The sequence below is a fragment of the Strongyloides ratti genome, assembly GCF_001040885.1.
Source record: "Strongyloides ratti genome assembly S_ratti_ED321, chromosome : X".
In the NCBI taxonomy this organism is placed as follows: domain Eukaryota; kingdom Metazoa; phylum Nematoda; class Chromadorea; order Rhabditida; family Strongyloididae; genus Strongyloides; species Strongyloides ratti.
Window position 1 is genome coordinate 1158333 of NC_037309.1, and position 21077 is coordinate 1179409.

Here is a 21077-nt window from a genome sequence, read left to right on the forward strand (position 1 = left end):
AAATAAATAATTGATATAATTTTGAACATTAGTAAATATTTTTTCTAAATACTTTAAAACATCACTATTTACTATAAAAGTAAATAATTTGTTATCTTTAATAAAAATATAATTTTTAAAATAAATATAAAAAAGTTTCATTATAAATTTGGTATTTATTAATTAATAAATAAATTGTCAAAATATTTTTTAATATTTTATTTTCTTAAATTTGTTTTGTGCTTAACTATTTTAAAAAAAAATTATAGTTAAAGATATATAATTTTAAATTTATTTATTTCTATCATTAAAATGTTGATATTAATAAAACTTTTGACATTTTCTTTATATCATCAATCGTATAATGAATATGTACAGGAATGTAGCAATTATAAAAATTATGAACAAAATGGAGTAAAAATGTTTGAACCAGAAACGATTGTTTTTGGATGTAATGGTTGTGGATTTATATATATAAATGATTCAAATATTTTTGACTTACATGGGACATACTTTTCATGTTTAGACAATGTTTTGTTGTTTGCATCAAAAAATATAAAAGAAATGAATGTTAGTGATTTTAAGTTCAATTGCCAGGTACAACAATAATTAAAGTTTTTATGTTTTTTTTTTTAGAAAAATTTCAATAAAAAGATTCCATATATGAATATTATTACATTTAATATATCTGTATATCAAATATGTAAAATTACAACGTTTTGTTGTTTTGGAAAGTTATGTAATTTATCACGTTTAAAATCCATAGAATAAAAAATTATATTTTACATAATATTTAAATGTAAGTTTATATACTTTTATGAAGTTTAATTGATAAAATAAAAAAGTAGTATTATTTAAATTCTTAATTACCTTGCTATCATCTTAAAGATGACATCATACAACAATATTATTTATCATGTGTACGATTGTATAATTTTAATGCAAAACAGTAACTTTATGTAAAATTAAATTATAATTTATGATTAATACTCTATTAATATTGTGATTAGATAAAAAAAATTAATATATAAACTGAACTTTACATTCAATTTTATGGCAAAGTTAATAAAAATGATTTCTAAAACCAATTTAATAACGATTGCCATAGTAAGTATATTTTTAGCTTCAACAGTCTTTACTTTACAATGTGATAATATATATGACTACAATATAAATGGATTTAAGACTAAAAAATCAGAAAGTCTTCTTAATGGTTGTGATGGTTGTGGATACTTATGGTCAAATGTTACTGATAAATATCTTTTTAATGGTTATGTGTCATCCTGTTTGGTATTACCAAAAACGATTGCATCAAAATATGCTCCAGAAATTAATATGACAGCTATTCAAACCAACTGTGCAGTAAGTTTATCTTATCATAATTAGTAATTTTTTTTAATGATAGGCAGCAGAAACCATGGGTACATCATATTGCTATGATGTTTTTTATGAAAATATCGACCTTAATAGTGGTAATGCAACAATTTGGTTAACTACTTTTTGCTGTTGTTATTCAGATGACTGCACAAGAAGTTTTTTTGATCCTAGTATACCATTTAATGGATCAAATATTGAAAGACATAAAAGTGGAAGAACTATTATAGACAAGGTTGTGATTAGAAAAACTAATGAAAACGATTTTAGTTAAACAAAGAAGAACAACTTTATCTTTGCTTTTTATTTGATAAAATATAAAACAATTTTGTTGTCTTTTATTTGAAATTTAAAAAATATTTATTATTTTATTATTAAATTTTTTATGTTTCCATATATTTAATAATGTTCATTAATTAATATAAAATGATAAAAAATTGTAATATTATTATAGTATATATTTTTTGTAATTTTTAAATTAAAACTATATAAAATCTAACATTTTATTTTAAGATAAAAAAAAATATTATTTAATGGTAATGTCATACTAGTCTTTAAAATATGAAGCAAGCCGATTACTTTTTTACTTAGTCACTTTTAAATAGATTGACTGTCAAAATGTTATCACAATTCTAATTTGCTATTTAAAAAAACTTTAATCATTTAAATTACATAAATTTTCTAAAAAAAATAATACTTTTATCTTATCGACTTATGAATATACAGGTTCTTAACAACAAAAGAAAGAAAATAACATGTAATAAAACAAAATTAAGATAGATTCATAATCATTCAAAAATAATTTATATAATGTTCTATATGTAAAATTAAATTTTAAAGTTTGATAATAATATTTATTTTAATGTAAATACAATTGGATTTTTTAACTAAGAATATTAAATAATAGTCAATTTGATAACTTAATAAAAGTTTAAGTAAATTTCAAATATTTTAATACAATATATTAATAGCAACAATTTATAAAAACAAATTTTTTGTATATTTACTTTATTATAACAAAATAAAATAATAAAGTAGATTGACAACGTTTACATGGAAAAATAGATATTTAACTCATCTACAAAAATCTATATCTGAAACTAAATTCATAATTCGCCTTGAATAGGATTTGAACCTATGCGGGCAAAGCCCAACAGATTTCGAGTCTGTCCCATTAACCACTCTGGCATCAAGGCGGAAGTAGTTCAAAGATCATTTTTTCAATTTTTGGCAACAAAACTAAATGTTTTTAAATGTGCATAAGTTTAAGATACATATATATAGCTATATATAAATATATAATATATATATTTAAAAAAAAATTTCATAAAAAAAACAAAAAAAATTAATTTTAAAAATATAAGAAATTTTTTGACATAAATTTATGAAAAATAAATGCAAAAATATTCCCATGCCGGGAATCGGACCCGGGCCGCGTGGGTGAAAACCACGAATCCTAACCACTAGACCACATGGGATGACTACGACATAGTTAAATATAATTTTGTTCATATTTTCTAGCTATTATAGAATAAATAGTATTGCTTGTCTTTTAAACGAAAAATTATCTGCTAAATAGAAACCAATAATTTGAATTAATATAAAATAAAAAATTAGAAAAACTTTATCATGTTCATTTAATAGAATAAAACTTATTGATAGTAGAAAAATGCACAATTCTGAAGAATAATTAAAAATTAAAGAAGATTTTTTTTTTCAATTTATCCAAATTATCAACAAATACAATTTATTATGTATTAAAAAACGTATTTTTTATTATTTTATGACAGTGTTTTATTTATATTTTATTATTTATAAATTATGCCTTTTGAAACAACGATGCTATTTTATAAAATTAAGAAGTTTAAAATGAATGTTAAAAAATTATATAAATATAAATAAAACCAGAATAGGTAGTTTATATTATTCCTTTTGGTAGGTCTGTTTGTCAATTACTTAAAAATTGTTTCACCCTCATATAATCGTTATCTGTGTTATGTTAATTAAAATAAGATTTAATTGCTTTAATGATTTATTTTATTCTCAAAATAATTTATATTAGTACTGCTATTGTTTTATCACATAAACGAAGATAAGAATATGTTCTATTTGTTTGAAAAGTATAAGAGAAAAGTTTTAAAATTAAATAAAATATTGACGAATTTTTGATATGTTTTAAAGATTATTATAAATACATTTTAATTAGCTTGCTATCTTTATTTATGTTTAGCATAGATAATAATATTATTTTTCATATTTTAGAATTATGTTTAAATGCTTAATCTTTTTGGAAAAAAGAAATAGATTACAGAAAAATGTAGAGATAATGGAAAATGGTGACATCATTATTTTTTCATTATTATATATTTTAAAAAATTAATTTTTTTTATAATCTGCAACTTTTTTTATATTGTAATTTAAATTTGAATTTTTAACACTCTTAAATGAAACTACAGCTCCATTATCATCTTCAGAGCTTCTATAGTGTAACATTAAATGGTAATTTTTTGATTTCACTTTTAAATCAACTTTGCCACCACAAATAATAGCACCAGTACGAGTTTTATCATCTAGATATTTCACTTCAAGACTATTCATGAGAATGCATTGAGGATAAGATCTTGGCAAAAAACGAGCCTTATCTATGTAGAAAAGAATTACTTCTTTTTCGTTTGAAAGAAAGTGGTAAACACAATTTTTTTTTCCAAGTAGCGTTAATGTTTGTAATTCATTTGTTACATTAAAAAGTACTCTTTTACATGTTTCCGTTACTTTTGGCAATTCATCACATTGTACTCCAGTAAACCCTTCAACACATTTACATTTAGAACAATCATTAGGATCTTGATAACCTCCATTACTACATTGTAATGTATTTAAACATATACTACTACAATAGTATTTATTCAACAATTTAATATCTAGAAAAGAAGCTTCTTCATCAAGACCCAATGTTTCATTATATAATGACTCTTTTGGAAGCATTGTAAATTTATCATCTTTACCAAATGATGTATATGTATATTGCATAGTAGATCCATAGTCGTATGGCGTACCTAATGTTATTGCAAATTCTTTACTAAGTTTTACAAAATTATTTTCACTACCTTGTTCTACATTTTCAAGGAAAATATCTATATAATCATCTCTATCATATCTACATTGTTCATGATCAAATCCTAAAGCATGTAAAGTTTCATGTTGAACAGTTCCAATTGTATCACAATTTTGTCCAATACTAACATCTTGCATTTTATTATTATACATTCTTCCAACATAACTAAAACAACCAGGCCCAAAATAATATCTTAGTCCTGAGGCATTATTTAATATTTTTTCATTTTTTTGAAATCTTATACATGTATGTTTCTCAATTAATTTCAAAGCTTCATCAATAACAGTACTATTAACTTCTTTCTCTACAAAATAGTTTATTGGAAATGTCCAATTGTATTTTACATCACCATCTATTTTTCTCTTTATTCTAGTAATTGTTTCATCAGTTGAATCTGGAAGGTCAATTCCTTTATTTTCTGCTTGATTAACAAGATCAGTAACTATATCTGATGCCTGTTTTGAGTTAAGTAAAATATCACCTTCAAACAATCCTGATTGTTCTTTTGCTTTTGATTTTGACCTTCTCCTTGAATGATTTCTTGATTTTCTTCTATTTTTGTTTGATTTTCTTTTTCTACCCCGTTTCTTATTATCTTTTTCCAATATTTCATGTTCGATTATATTTACAATTTTTACTGTTTGTTTAGTTATTTCATAATTATCTCGATCTTCTTTTGGAATTGAAATGTTTTTTTGAAGAAGCTGAAAATTTTTTAAAAATAAAATATTTTTTCAAATTAAAGAATGTTTTTTAAAACTTTTATCAACCAACTAAAAAATTAACATGACATATTTTATTATTTATATTCTAATTTTATCATTGGTATTTTTTCAATAAATTTCAAAGAAGTCTTAAAAAATTTTAGTACTATAAAAGTTTGACTAAGACTAATATATAATAAACAATTTCTTAAAAAACTCATGCTAACATTTAGCTAAATAGTTATCATTATTAAATAAAACTTTACTATATGATTTAAATTTTTTCTAATCTATATACTTATTATATTCAATAATTGCTTTATAAGTAAAAGATTTGCTTACGAGTCATATTTTAGAAAATTGTTTTTAACATACAGAACACTTTATCATACAAAAAATAATTAGTAGAAAAATACTTTTCATTTTCTCAAATAAATTTTTAAAAAATGTTATTTGACAAAAACTATTTTTTGTCTTAATACGTATCTACTGATTTTAAATATTATTTTATGTTTATTTTAAAAGTTTATTAAAATATTAGATTTTTTTTTCTATTCTTGAGAAAAACTAAAATATATGGATAAATTTAAAAGATATTTATAATTTTATTTGCTATTAAATATAACAATGAATAAACCAATAATAATTTATTATAAATGAGATATACATAATTAAAAAATAATTGATATAATGATTTATACAAAATGATTTAATTTACTTTGTAACAAAATGTAAATTAATAATGATTCGTCAAATTAAAATAAAATTTTTTTATTTGTAAATTTCAAAATATATTACTATTAAATGAAATAGTATATATATTATTACTGATTTAATAATTTGTTTTTTTTATAAACGGAAAACAAATTTTGGTTTATAAAATTGTACTTATCTTTTAAAAAAAAGTTATGCGGTATACATATATATTTTGAAACCAAGTAATCTTCATTTTGAAAAAATATTTAAAACAATTATTTTTATCAGTCTTAAACTAATTTTACTTATTAATTTGTCTGATGATATAATCTATATTAGTGAAGATGTAAATTTGTAAAAAGTAATTAATTTTGCAGTTTAATTTTAAAATATATTTAATATTGATAAAAATCATTTTAACAAAAATTATGCATCCATAGACAAAGATATTTTTGTTTTATATTAATAAATTTATAACATTACCATTATTTAAATTTCTTATATCAAGCAATATATGAATAAACTACAAAAAGTAAAGTAAAAATAATTTAATTTGAACTGTATATAAAACTCTATAAATATTGTATTAATAATAACCATTTTTTTTTATATCTATAAATAAATGATAGAAATATTGTTATATGTATTGAAATAAATTTTTTTTAATTATGGTATAAATGTAATATATTCAGTAAAGTATGAATTAGAATAATTAAATTTTAATAGTTTCTTTTTCTTTCAAAACTGCAAAAAAAAAAGCAATTTTCTTATCATAAATTTGGTCTAAAATGAATCTAGTAGTTAGAGAAAAATAGTATTTGGGGTTTTCAAATATGGAGAAATAGAAAAAAGCTAAAAAGAAACTCTCTGGCGGGGAATCGAACCCCGGTCTCGCACGTGACAGGCGCGGATACTCACCACTATACTACCAGAGATGATATTGATGCCATGGCATCTCTCCAAAAACGAAAGTCTTTATACATTATTTTTTTTTTATCTTTATTAAAATAATAGTATGTATAAAATGTTTTGTTTAAAAAAAGAACAAAATATGAATTTAAAAAAAATTTATAAATTATAATATATGTCTTATGAGCAAATTTACAACACTTGGTTAATATAACTTCAGTTATCCTGAACTTAAATGCCACATTTTTATAAAGTAGATGTCAAATTGGTTGTTTAGAGATAATTCAATGTTATTTTTTACAGAATAATTGTTGAATCAAATGTTGATTTTTAATGTACCTCATGATATATATAAAATTATTTTAAATAATTATTACTATGAGGTAAGCTGCTAAAATATTAACTTCTGTTAGTTTAGAAAATTTTACTATATAAACTTTGTCTTAAAATATTAACAAATATAGATGTTTTTAAGCTTATCAAATATTATTTTATAAAATGTATATACTTCTGAATAGAAAAATTTGATTTTTTTATTATATTAAAATTTACATATTTAAAAATTATCAAGTTTCAAAGATATGTTTATTATTTAAGGTTAGTCTTTTTTTATGTTAGCTTTCTATAACCAAAGAACTTTTTTAATATATACAAAAAATACTTTATTAAATGATATTATGACTTAAATTCAAAGATTTGGTTTACATTCAATAAGGCAAAACTATATTTAATATTTTTATAGAAAAATATTGTCATTGTATATATCCTTACAGAAAAAATTTCTACAAAAACAAAGTAGATTTGGATTACAAACAACTAATAGATTTTCTAAGACCGCTGTGATAAAAAATGGCATAAAGAAAAGGAGGTGCTATAAAAAATAATTTTTTCAAACATCCAATCTTAAAAAATTTTAAGAAAATGAAATAGAAGAGTACTATGATGGATTAATAACAAAAAGCAAATATTATATTGCAATGATTGGAAGAAAAGGCATAGAAAGTTGCTACAGAAAAAAAAACAAACTAAAAGTTAGTAGTGATAAAATGATACTGATGAAAATGCCAAAACTAATGAAGCTATTACTTTACAATAGTTATAAAAATATAATCATTATTATATTTAAAAATAATACTTTTCAATAGAAATTTTATTACAAGTGTTAAACTTTATATACTATGAATTAAAAATGATCCTCAAAAAACTTAATGTTTCTATATAACGGTATTTTATTTGAAAATATGTCAAAATAACATTTTTAACTAAGAAAATGTTTTCATAAATTTAATTCCCGAATTTTACAACTTTCTTTGGAAATTTAATTTTTTTCAGCTTATAAATTTCTTCTATTAAAAAAAAAGACATAACTGATATATATAACTTAATTATTTAAATTTGGCATACATTTATATATATTCTGAAAAAATTATTTTGACTATATAAATTAATTATTTCAATTAACATTTTGGCAATAGAAAATAAACATTGTAAAAACGTATAACAAACTATGATTTATAAGGTATATTAAAATACTTTTTTTATTTTGATTAATTTAAATTTGTGATTCGAAATTACTGCCAACAAAATATAATTTTTGAAAGAATTTCTTTTTTTTAATTAGTAATACTTATAATGCATTTATTAAGTGTAGAAAAATAGAAAGCAAAGAAGAATTTATTTTTCAAATTAAATTGTTTGATAAAACTTTAAAACAGCAATTAATTATTTATCTTATTTCTTTTAAAAAATGACGTTTTGATAATGCTTCTACTCAAAATCAAGTTTCATGTATAATTGGCATTGTCCAGTTTATCAAGTATAATTATTACCTTCAAAATAAAAATGATTAATTTTTAAGAAAAATAATTATTTCAAGAAAACATTTGTCATATTGTGATGTAAAAAAATTAAAAGATTTACAATTTTATAGCATCTTAAAATTCTCATCTTCCTAACAATTAAAATCAATGTTAACTTTTACTATTATTTTTTGAGCACTGATAATTTTCAATAGATACCTTCAATTATCTTAGTATTTAATCTGTTAAAAACTTTTTTATAAGATTTAGTTTTGATTTAAAAGCAATTTTCCTATTTATATATGCAACAATATATAAAGTATTATATAACTAGCTATAAACATAAAAAGTTTAAAAAAATCTTTACTACAATGTTAGAGAAAGATAAAATATTTAGCAAAATTTTATAGTATTGCAGGATGTTAACATCTATTTATTTTATGTTTAACAAGACACACAAATTTTATGTGTAGACTAAGAAAATTTTGAGAAATATTATAATTGTTATTATTTAAAATAAATATTTATTCATATGGAACAACATATATTAATAAAAATTTTTAACAAAATGTTTTCAAGTACTTTATCACTTTAAAATTTGTATTAAAAAAATAACCCTTATAACTTAAAATACATCAACTCATTTATAAATTTCAATTTTATTTGTAAATATAGTTGAATAATTTTTTTTTCAATTTATTTTCATAATGAACAATTCAATATTTATCAATTATTGTTAGATAAATTTAAAGAAAAAAAGAATCTTACAAATATTATACAAAGTAATCAAATTTTTACATCTAAGTTTTATCATTGTCAATATAAAAATTTATTAGATTTATAAAAAGTTGTAAACTAGAATAACGTTTTGAAATTAAATATGTTTTTAATTTCACACTAAAAGACAAAAAAAATGACATAAATAGCAATTTATTAAATTCAGTTTTAGGTAGATATTGAAATTTTCAATTTTTTAAAGTTTTGAAATAAAGTCATTGACAATTTTTATTATTATTTTATAAGCATGGTAAAATTATCAAACGTATGTTATTATTTACAATAAACATTATCTATTACATAACATATCAAAAAAAAATTAGTTGTTTTATTTTTTCAAAAACGTGTTCTTTAAAACTGAGAACTTTAAAGTCTTTAATTGAAATTCTTATAATTAGATAACGGTTATAAAAAAATGTTGAATATACAAAGTAATACACAAAAGTATTTTGATTTGATAATAAAAGTACACATTTTCTACATAAAATATTTTAAAATATTATTTAAAGAAATGATAAATTAATAAAGGTTATTTGCTTGATGAAAGTTTTTATAAAATGATAATAATTAATACAATTTTTTTTAAAAGTATCAAAAATTAAAAAAAAGTTAATTTTTTAACTATTGGAAAAATTGATAAAATTTCTTATTCAAAAAAATTAACCACATAAAGTCAAGTCCGTCGTCTACAATACATACGATGAAGATTTATATAGCAGATATATTTTTATTAAATTGATGGTAATATTTTTGTTGTTTATATTGGCAAAAAAATAATAACTATTTTTTAAGGTTTAAAAAATTTCTACAAAAAATAACGATTTTTTTTAGAATTTGAATATGCCACCATTGTCATTCGATAGTCCTTGAAATGGGATGAATTTTGAATCTAAAAAAACAATATCTGAAAATTAAAACTTTTAAAGTTATAAGGAATCAAAGTTGAGATCGAAAGAGGGGAATATTTTTTTTAAATCTCGAATTTTTTGATAATATTATAAGTTTTAAAAAGATATTTTATTCTAGATAATTTTTTTACAAAAATTCATTAAGCCTATTTACATCTTTATAGAACTTCAAAAGATAAAGTTATAAAAAGAAATATATAAAAAAAAACGTTTTTAAGTATCAAGTTATAACTCAATTTTATGAAGTCACAGAACCATGAAACTAAATGCTCTGGGCTTATTATATAATATAAGGTATATCCTACCGTAAAAACTTTTTATTTTTATGGTTCATCATATACAATCTGTGGTACTTTTTCGCACCTTATCTATCATCATTAATTTTTATATCTCAAAAAATATAGGAAATATAAAATTATTTTGAAAGCAGACCCCACTTGAAAACTAAAAAATAGTTGATTGCAAAAATCTGCTTCTAATTATCTTTATTTTGAAGAAGGATATAGCAGAAGGCAGAAATTTTTTTCTAGATTTTTATTGTTCTTGTTTTTACATATCTCGTTTTTAAATATATTACCTGTTCATATATCAACTAAAATATAACATATTACATTGGGATTCGTAACAGTTGATTCTTAATAATACGTATATTTAGAAAAAATTGACTTCTTAAAAATACCTTTACTATTTTCATACATTCAGAAATGGTAAATATGTTTTCAATTTGACCTCAAGCATAAGAGGTAAAAAAAACTTTTTTTTGGAATTTGAATCTAAAATTACCCTCAGTTGATAGCCCTTGAAAAATAATGAATTTTGAATATAATCAAAGGTATACCAAATATAAAATTCGAGAAGTTGTGACGCTTCAAAGTTGAAAGCGAAAATGAGGAATATTTTTTTCAAAAAGATGACTTCTATAATAAAGTTAAAAATATTAAAATAAAAACAATTATTATAGATCAGATTTTTACGAGAAGTCAATTAAAGATGGTCTCATCTTTCTGTGACTTCTAGAACTCAAGATATAATGAAAAATGTGTCTTCAAAAACTTTCAAGAACGAAGTTCATAACTCAAGTATATGAGCACCTAGAGCTTTGAAACTAGATGCGCTGGACTTCTATAAGAATTCTAGATATAGCCTACGTTGAAAACGTTTCAAAAACTTCAACCGTTCTTGAAATACAATTCCTGGTATTTTTTCGCGCCTTATCTTTTATCATCATTTTTTATATCTTAAAAACTATTGGAGATATAAAAAAATTTTGAAGGTAGACCCTACATGAAAACTGAATAGTAGTTGATTTCTGAAAACTGCATTTAATTATCTCAATTTTGAAGGAAGATACAGCAGAAGGCGGAAATTTTTTCTAAATATTCATTGTTCTTGTCTCTACATACCTCGTCTTTTATTATATTACCTGTTCCCATCTTTACTATAATATAACATATAATACTGAAATTATTAATATTTGATTCTTAATAATACGTATATCTAAATAAAATTGTCTTCGTTATAATATCTTTATCGTTTTCATAGAATCAAAAAATTCAGAAATGATAAACATGTTTTCAATTTGACCTCAGGCATAATAGGTAAAAATAACTTTTTTTTGGAATTTAAATCTAAAATTACCCTCAGTTGATAGCCCTTGAAAAATAATGAATTTTGAATATAATCAAGGCTATACCAAATCTAAAATTCGAGAAGTTATGACGCTTCAAAGTTGAAGGCGAAAGTGGGGAATATTTTTTTTCTAAAACATGACTTTTATGATAAAATTGAAAATATTAAAATAAAAACACTTTTTCTAGACCAGAATTTTACGAGAAGTCGATTAAAGGTGGTCTCATCTTTCTGTGACTTCTAGAACTTAAGATAAAATGAAAAATGTGCCTTCAAAAAGTTTCAAGAACGAAGTTCATAACTTCACTATATGAGCACCTAGAGCTTTGAATCTAGATGCGCTGTACTTCTCTAAGAATTCTAGGTATAGTCCACGTTGAAAACTTTTTAAAATTTTTATCGGTTCTTGAGATACATTCTGCGGTATTTTTTCGCGCCTTATCTTTTATCATCATTTTTTATATCTCAAAAACTGTTGAAGATATAAAAAAATTTTGAAGGTAGACCCTACATGAAAACTGAATAGAAGTCGATTGCAGAAAACTGCTTTTAATTATCTCTGTTTTTAATGAAGATACAGCAGAAGGCGGTAATTTTTTCTAAATATTCATTGTTCTTGTCTCTACATACCTCGTCTTTTATTATATTACTTGTTCATACCTTTACTATAGTATAACATATTATATTGGGATTGGTATTATTTGTTTCTTATATATACATGTATGTTAAAAAAATTATTAATGTTGAATAATTTATACTATTATCATAGATTCAAAATTAATAAATTTTTTTTAAATTCGACTTTAAGCATATAAGATAAAAAAAATTTTTTTTGGAATTTTAAATATAATAATGTCTATACCAAAATTAAAACTTCAGTATTTACGATGAGTTAAAGTTGGAGGCGAAAGTTCGGAATATTTCTTTGTAAATCTCGAATTCTATAATAACATTATAAATTTGTAAAATAAATATTTAATTTTATATCATTTTTTTACGAAAAATTTACTATGCCTATTCACATCTTTATAGGAATTCAAATAATGGAGATATGATAGGAAGTATGTTTAAAATAAAATTTCTAAGAATCCATGTATAACTCAAATATATGAAGTTACAGAACCATAAAATTTGATGCGCTGTGTTTCTTTAAAATTTTAAGGTATACCCTATGTTGAAAACGTTTTTTTATTTTCAATGACTCTTGAAATATGATACTTGGTTTTTTTTTCGCGCTTTATCCGTTTTAACCATATGTTTATATCTCAAAAGTGTTTTAAGATTTAAAAATGTTTTGACGTTAGATCCCATTTGAAAAACCATTTGAAAAGAATTGTAGAAATCTGATTGCATTTACCTTCGTTTTGAATCAATATATGAACAAAGGGATAACTTTTCCTAAAATATTCATTGTACCCGACATTTCTGTTTCTCAGTAAATACTTACCTTATGAAAATGAAACTAGTTTCATTTGATTTCTATTCAAAAGTAGGTCTAGTAGATAATTTTTCATTACTATAACATTTTTGTTTTCAGAGATATAAAAATTAGCTGAAAATTTTCTAGTTTTCCAATTTTACCTCTAGAAATGTAACAAAAGAAAACTAACTTTTTATGGAAATCGAATAAGCCATCAAAATTATTCAATAGCTTGAAATGGAATGAATTTTGAATATAATCCCATAGAGTTAAATCCGTCGGCTACAATAGTTATGATGAAGATTTTTATACTAAATGTGTTTATATTAAATTGATTATAATATTTTTGTTGTTTATATAATAAAAAAAAATAAAAATAACTATTTTCTAAGTTTTATAAGATTCTTACAAAAAAAAACAAAATACCATATTTATTTTTTCAAAAAAAAGACAAAAGTAAACAAGAAAATTTCTTTCACAATGATAAGAAATACTCATATTTTTTTAACAAAAGTACATTATTCCTTTTTTTCTTTAATATTCTTTTAGTGAAATTATACAATATTTTAATGTTTTACTAATGTACAAAATGCTTTAAATTTTTTTTTATTTGTAACATCTAACTTTAAAAAAATTGATTTCTAATATTTATAAAAAAACACAATTTTCTTTCCATACTATAATAAAAAACGTAGAAATAGGTATTTAATGATTTTATTTAACATTAACTCTACTGTTAATCAACTACCTTATTTTAAATTATAGTAGAAGTTTTTAGATAAAATATTTTCTTTTATAATATCTAATTAAAAACTAAGATTTAATTTTTTTTAAAATTATTAAAAATTTGATTGATCATATATTTATATATTTAAACAATGTTTAATATTTTAAGCTATTCATTAAAAGCATTATAAAATAAACTATTGTTAAAAAAATGTTTCAAATATAAAGTGTTTCCACATAGTATAAAACGTTTTATACATTTTATTCAAACATAAAAGATATATTTTTTTATTCAATATTTTATCCTACAACTATTTTTTATTTTTTTTAAATAAAAACTGAAACTCATTTTTAAGATACAATATTAATTTACCAAATATATTACATGTAGTAATTTTTTTTCCATGTCTCCTACCAATGTCTATTGAACATTTCCAAAAAGTTTAGTATTTTTTTATTGTTATTAATAATTTAAGTATTTATAGTATATTTAAATTTATAATAGTCATGATTATAATATTATTGAATATATTTAAACATATCTTCTCGTACAATTAATTTCAAAATGTTTCAAATTTTTTTTATTAAGAAACAGTAACTCTCGATATTTACTATATTTAAATTAAAACAGTTGACAATTATCTACAATCTATATAAATATGATATATTTAATTCATTTTTTTAATTACATGTTGATAACTCTTATTGACAATATTTAATAAATTTAAAAAAAAACAATTGTTTAAATGATAATGTAAATTTAAACTTGTTAATAAAAAAAAATTTAACAATATAATTATATTACACTGTTCTACACTTTTATTCATGATTTTCAATGTTTCAATTAAATCTAGAAAAATTATTATCATTAGATTTAATCATTTAGTATTTTATAGTTTACATAATTACATAAATAAATAAAAATAAACAAAAAAAATTATTTATGCATGGTATTTAAAACAATCTTACTTTAAAAATTTCAAGTTATAAAGCAGAGAAAATAACGTTACGTCCATTTGAGGAGAATTAATAGTAAAATTTTTAAAATATTTTTATTATTTTTAAAAATATTTGTTCCATGTGAATAAATTTATTATTAAAAAAATATTTTACAATTTAAAAATTATAAAAAAAGGGTATTATTTGATAATGTAAAAATTTTTTTTATTTAAAGCAATTGTTAAAAACTTTTTTTGAAAGAATAAAGTTATTTGAATTAGTAAAAATACAATAAAAAACAATAGATGAGCACAATACCTACTCAAATTTGTGAGATTTTACAATATTTAAGACAATTTTTAAAAATAAATATTATTATTTTTTAATTAAAATATTTCCATTTTAATATTATTTAATTATTTTAAGTAAATATAAAACTTTTTAAAAAAAATTAGGTATTGTCAAAAAAAAGACGTATCATTTTTACATAAATAATGTATATACTTTTTTTGAATCCTATTATTATTATCATTATACATATTAATAGTTAAGTTTTTTATTACTTTGTAAAAAATTATTGAAACACTATTACATCTCTTTTATATAAGTACTTTTTTATACGACACTTAGTTATTTTAAAAATTTTTGTAATAACTTTAAGATACTTTTAATAGTAGTGTTATTAAAATATAATGGTAATTTTTTTCATTAAAAAATAATAATATTTATTTCTTTTTATGAAAATAAAAAATTTAAAAAGTTTGTAAACTTAAAAAATAATGTGTTTATTTATTTTTTTTGTTATACTTTTACTAATTCAAATAACTTTATTCTTTCAAAAAAAATTTTTACATTGTCAAATAGTATTCTTTTTGTATAATTTTTAAATGGTAAAATACTTTTTTAATAATATACATATTTATATGCCAATAAAACTTTTAATGTTTAAAAAATTATTAGTTATTTTTCCATTCCCTTGTTGTAGTGAAGGAGACTTTTTTCTGTAAGATTAAGATATTAACTTGAAAGAAATTAAAAAAAAATTTTTTTTCAGACATATACTATACTATCTCATGACTACAAATTAATTGTATTTTAAATAATAATACATCATTCTAATTAATAAGTTATATCATTTAATAAATAACCTTTTAAAAAGACTACATTAATAAATGTATTTTATTGAAAATATAGAAAACTGTAATTATCTTTGATACTAATAAAATTGAACATTTATTCATTTAACGGCTTATTTCAATTTAAGATAAGCTATTTTAAATTTAAATGTTGATGTTTAAATTTTTAAAAGAATCACTTTAAGTTATCATTAAATTTGATAAATGTAGATATATATTTTAAATATTTAAATGTATCTAATATAAAACGTTTTAAAAAGTGTTTCAATAAAGATTATTTAATTATTACTTTAAAAATTCTGTATCTTTATATAAAATTGTATAAATAATACAGTAAAATATGAAACACTCAACTCATTTGATAATTAATTTATATAAAAATTTATTTTTTACTTTTAATAGATTTATTTATACTTTGAGTTAATATTATTTTATAAATTAACTATACTTGTCCATAAATTAAAGTTCATTATATTAAAATATAAAAATTTTATAGTAATTTGACCTTTAAAGTTTATTAAATTATTTTCATTTTTTAACTATATTGAAAATATTCATTTATTACAACTACAATAGTTTTTTTTTTATTTGTTTTTAGAGTTATTTCATAATAACTTTTACTATTTTAATAAGTAAACGTGATTTAGATAAAAATAATAAAATTATTATTTAAGTGGCAACTTTGGAAAAATAATTGTACAATAATATAGTAACAATTTTAGACATTTAAAACAAATATTTTTATATAAGATAAAAACAAAGAAAAAAATATGATTATATTAATAAAAATATAATTTAATACAAGTTATAAATTAATTTAAATAATTTTATCAAATTAAAGATGTTCAAAATAATATTTTCATTTATAATTGTGTTTTTTTGAAGTTAAAAAAAAATCATATTGTGAATCCCTTTACTTTTATTACAACTATCTTTAATAAATAATAGAAGAAAATTTAATGATACATTTTCTTTTTAACAAGATTATAATTCATAGTTTCTACGGTATAAACATGGATTTAATAGTATTTTTTTTTATTACAAGTTTATAGTTTTCTTTCAAATACTATAACAAATTACATAAAAAAAGATTTTTTCTCTTTTTTTTTAATTTATATTCAAGGTTGAATTACATTGTTAAAGTTTATTTTGCCAATTTTTTTTATACTTATTAGTGTGTGTGTTCTTTTCAAGTAACAACTAAAACATTGATATTTAAGAAAGGTACTGTAATGTTTGAATGACTATCAAAAACTACAATTTATAATTGAATTTCAAATTAAAGATAATTTTATTTTAAGAATATAATCACTTATATATTTTTGTTTTAAAATGTTATATAAAAAAAAACAGAATAAAAGAAGAGGCTTTTTGTTAAATTTCCAAATTTTATTAAATTCTTTTTTGAATACTTATAATTATCTTTTGTCCCTTTATCATTCACATAGAAGGCAATTCATTAAAAATTAAAATTTTTAAATGAATAACTTTTCAAATTGTTAATTAAAAATTTACATTTTCTTTTAAAAATAAATCACAAATTTATAAGAGTATTCAAATAAAGAAAAGACTTAAACATATTAAATTACCATCTAATTATTAACATTTTTAAAAAAATTATTTTAATACTAAAAAATTTTTATAGAGCTTGGTTGTTTATAATAAAAAGTATAAACTAAACAATTTTGTCGTTAATCACCTATTATCAATTTACATATTCTTCAATATTTATTAATGATTAAAAGTTACTTAAAATGTTTAATTCAAGATGTTTTCTATACAATTATACTTTCAAGGTTAAGTAACTTTTAAAAATTTAATTGTTTCTCAAGAACTACATTTTATATAAAAAAAAGACAGGAAGATTGATGTATATATGTATATATTTTAAATAAAAAAGTGTTAATTATTATTATTATATTTTAAATATTTAAAAAAAAGATTCAAATAAAATTCAATCATTTTTTTAGACATTCTTTCATCAAGTAAATATATTTTTAATAAACCTTAATATTTTATGATAATATTAAACAAAAAAATTTTAATCTTCTTCAATTTGTCATTCTTTCAAACATTAATCTAATGAAAAAAAAAAAACAAACGTCAACCTTATTTTAATACTTAATTAAAAGTTCAACTATAAAAAGAAACTAGACAAAAAAAAAATTTTTTTTAATTACAAACATATATTATATTCTAAAAAATTCTTTTTATAATACGCATTATCATGAAATTTATTTAAAATATTACATAAATTTTTTATACCAAAAAAGATATAAATATTTTCTCGACATCAAATATTTATATGGTTATTTGAAAATTAGATTTGTGATGTTTTTAATAAGTAAATTTAATGAAACTAAATAATATGATTGAAACAATAGTAACAATCATTGATGTATAGGCATTTGATGTTCCTGCATTTTGTTCAGGGGCCTTCTCGATTGTTGTATTATTTTCTTCACTTGTAATTGAGGTTGTTGTAGTTTCAACTGAAGGTGTTTCCTCAACAAAAGGTTTTGGTAAATCGTATGTAGCCTCTCCAATCAGTGATGGGTTAATTGGGCGTGCAGATACAATTGGGAAGAAATGACTAGATAAACTAGTGTCATGCACATTTACTTCTAAAATATATTAAAAATAATTAGTTTAAATTTAAAATTTTCAAGGGTAATATTATAAAAAAAAAGAGAAAAAAAAAACTTCTTTTTTTACGTACCATCTGGTTGTGCAGATCCGGTAGCAATAAGAATGTAATATTTTTCATTTAGTGGAAGAATACGATTTCCCTTAGAAGAAATTTGTGGAATGATTTGTTGTGTAAATTCACAAGCTAATCTTCCATTTATAATTTCACCTTTAATATCAGAAAATAATGTATTATGTTCAGTCTAAAAAAAAATATATTATATAATACAGTATAAATTTTTTAAAACATACTTCATTTAAATAAGTACGATCATTTGATTTACCCTTGTTATATGATGTAAAAACTTCTGGAAGTGTTTCACCTAAATTTCCAGCAGTATTTAAGACACATTCATTAACATAATCATCTCCCATTGTGGCATCTTTACTAAATCCAATTGCAATATATTGTAATGATGGTGTTGGTATAAGTGATTGAGCAACTAATTGTACTTTTAATTGATTAGGTCCAACAACAGTAAACATAGCTCCCATTGTACAATCAAGACTTGGATCACAACCTGGTGGTTTAAAAAGGCATGCTTTTGTTTCACCACATCCATCACGAGTAAGCTTAACAGCTAAATCAGATTTTGATAAACCTATTATAGTTACAAGAAGAAAAATAAGAGATTTTTGATAAAACTGTTTCATATCTATAAATAAATGTTATAAAATAAAATTTCTAGAAAATTTTATTTATGTATAAATAATTTTAAAGAAAAGAATGAATAGGTCCATTAGTTTAAGAAAATTATTGCGTGAGTTATATATACAAAATTTTATATAACATAAAAATAAAAATATATTTTAATATATATATATATATCTAGAATCTTATAATGTTAACTTTAAAATTATAACTTCTTTTTGAAGAAAATGCATAAAAGTAGAAATAAAAGTAACTAGAATCATATCTTAAATTTTTATCATATCATATAATAAAAGATCATCTATATAGATATTTAATAACATATTTATAATATTGTTTGCTTGAAATGTATCCAGTAAAATAAAAATATAACCTAAGATGGATAATAAATATTTAAATGAAAAAATAATTTACTTCTTATATATTATATATATACATAATAAATATTAAAAAGTAAATGATATAAAATTTGTTATTATTATTAATCACTGTCAAAATATAATTAAGCAATCGTATTGGTGATGGCTTTTGATTAAGAGAGAGAAATGAAAACAAGAATTTTAGAAGTAAATGAAAATGATAAAAATAGGTTTTGACGAACACTTTTAAGAAAATGTATGGATATACATATGTATATATAATATATATATATGTATTACAAAGAGGAAGGTGTTTGATAGTGAAACAATTTTTAAGGTTATTTGCAATTTAAAATATCATCACTAAAATATTTTGAGCTCTTTTTACTTTCATTTTTCAATTATATATATATAAAATAACGATGACGGTAATTATTTAAAATTTATAAAACTATAACATTTATCTATTTATGTAAAAAAAAAAAGTTTTACATAATTTAAGAATATTAAAGACAAAATATAACTACCAAGTTTTAACTTTAATATAAAATTCTTGTTTTAATGTAATAAGACTTTTGATAATTAATTAATTCTATTTATTACTTTAAAAAAAAAAACTGAAAAAAAGAATTCATGTCTTATGATAATAAACTATTATTTAATAGTGAATAATTTAAAAACAATAACTTTTAGTCTTTATTTTAATAGCAATTAAAAAAAATATATAAATTTAATTTAAATATTGATGCAAACAATTAGCCAAATAGAAAATAAAATTTTATTTAGAAATTTTTTTAACAAACTAACTTTAGTTTAATTTTATTTATAAAAAGCAGTTTCATATATCTACCAAAAATTTTCACGCTCTACGTAGTAATACTTTATATTTTGTTCTAAGGTAATAAAAAAATAAAAAAAAATATATATATATACATATATATTTATATATATTTTTATATATAGATATAATTAAGCTATCAATGACATGTTTTTAAAGAGGTAAAATAATAAAAAAAAAATAATATTTAATAGAGTACTTTTGACTAAGAAGTGAAAAATATAAAATAAAAACCCAAAATTGTAAAGCAATACATATTAAAATACAAATTATAACAAGTTTTTGATTTTATAATTTTCCTAATCTCTTTTAAATTAATTTAATTGCATTACAAAAATGTCATAATAAGGTGATTTTTGCATTCTTTTTTAAAATATACTAAATATTTTAAAAAGAGAAAAAATTTAAGTTAATTGTAAAAAAGAAAAT

The 21077-nt window shown here is 20.0% G+C and overlaps 3 protein-coding genes across 3 annotated transcripts; 1 reads left to right on the top strand and 2 right to left on the bottom strand.

The window, feature by feature from the left end:
• Positions 1 to 1050: 1050 nt before the first annotated feature.
• SRAE_X000025500 (Hypothetical protein) lies at positions 1051 to 1627 on the top strand (the record flags this gene model as incomplete). Its single annotated transcript, XM_024644576.1, has 2 exons — positions 1051 to 1341; positions 1385 to 1627. The coding sequence occupies 2 exons, from the start codon at positions 1051 to 1053 to the stop codon at positions 1625 to 1627; spliced, it is 534 nt and encodes a 177-aa protein (XP_024510121.1).
• A 2102-nt stretch (positions 1628 to 3729) lies between these two features.
• On the bottom strand, positions 3730 to 5595 carry SRAE_X000025600 (Astacin-like metalloendopeptidase; the record flags this gene model as incomplete). The annotated part of the gene is made up of 2 exons (XM_024644577.1): positions 3730 to 5172; positions 5548 to 5595. 2 exons carry the CDS (start codon positions 5593 to 5595, stop codon positions 3730 to 3732), a joined length of 1491 nt encoding a protein of 496 aa, XP_024510122.1.
• Positions 5596 to 18448: 12853 nt separating this feature from the next.
• SRAE_X000025700 (DOMON domain-containing protein) lies at positions 18449 to 19453 on the bottom strand (the record flags this gene model as incomplete). Its single annotated transcript, XM_024644578.1, has 3 exons — positions 18449 to 18735; positions 18831 to 19002; positions 19052 to 19453. 3 exons carry the CDS (start codon positions 19451 to 19453, stop codon positions 18449 to 18451), a joined length of 861 nt encoding a protein of 286 aa, XP_024510123.1.
• Between the last annotated feature and the right edge of the window lie 1624 nt (positions 19454 to 21077).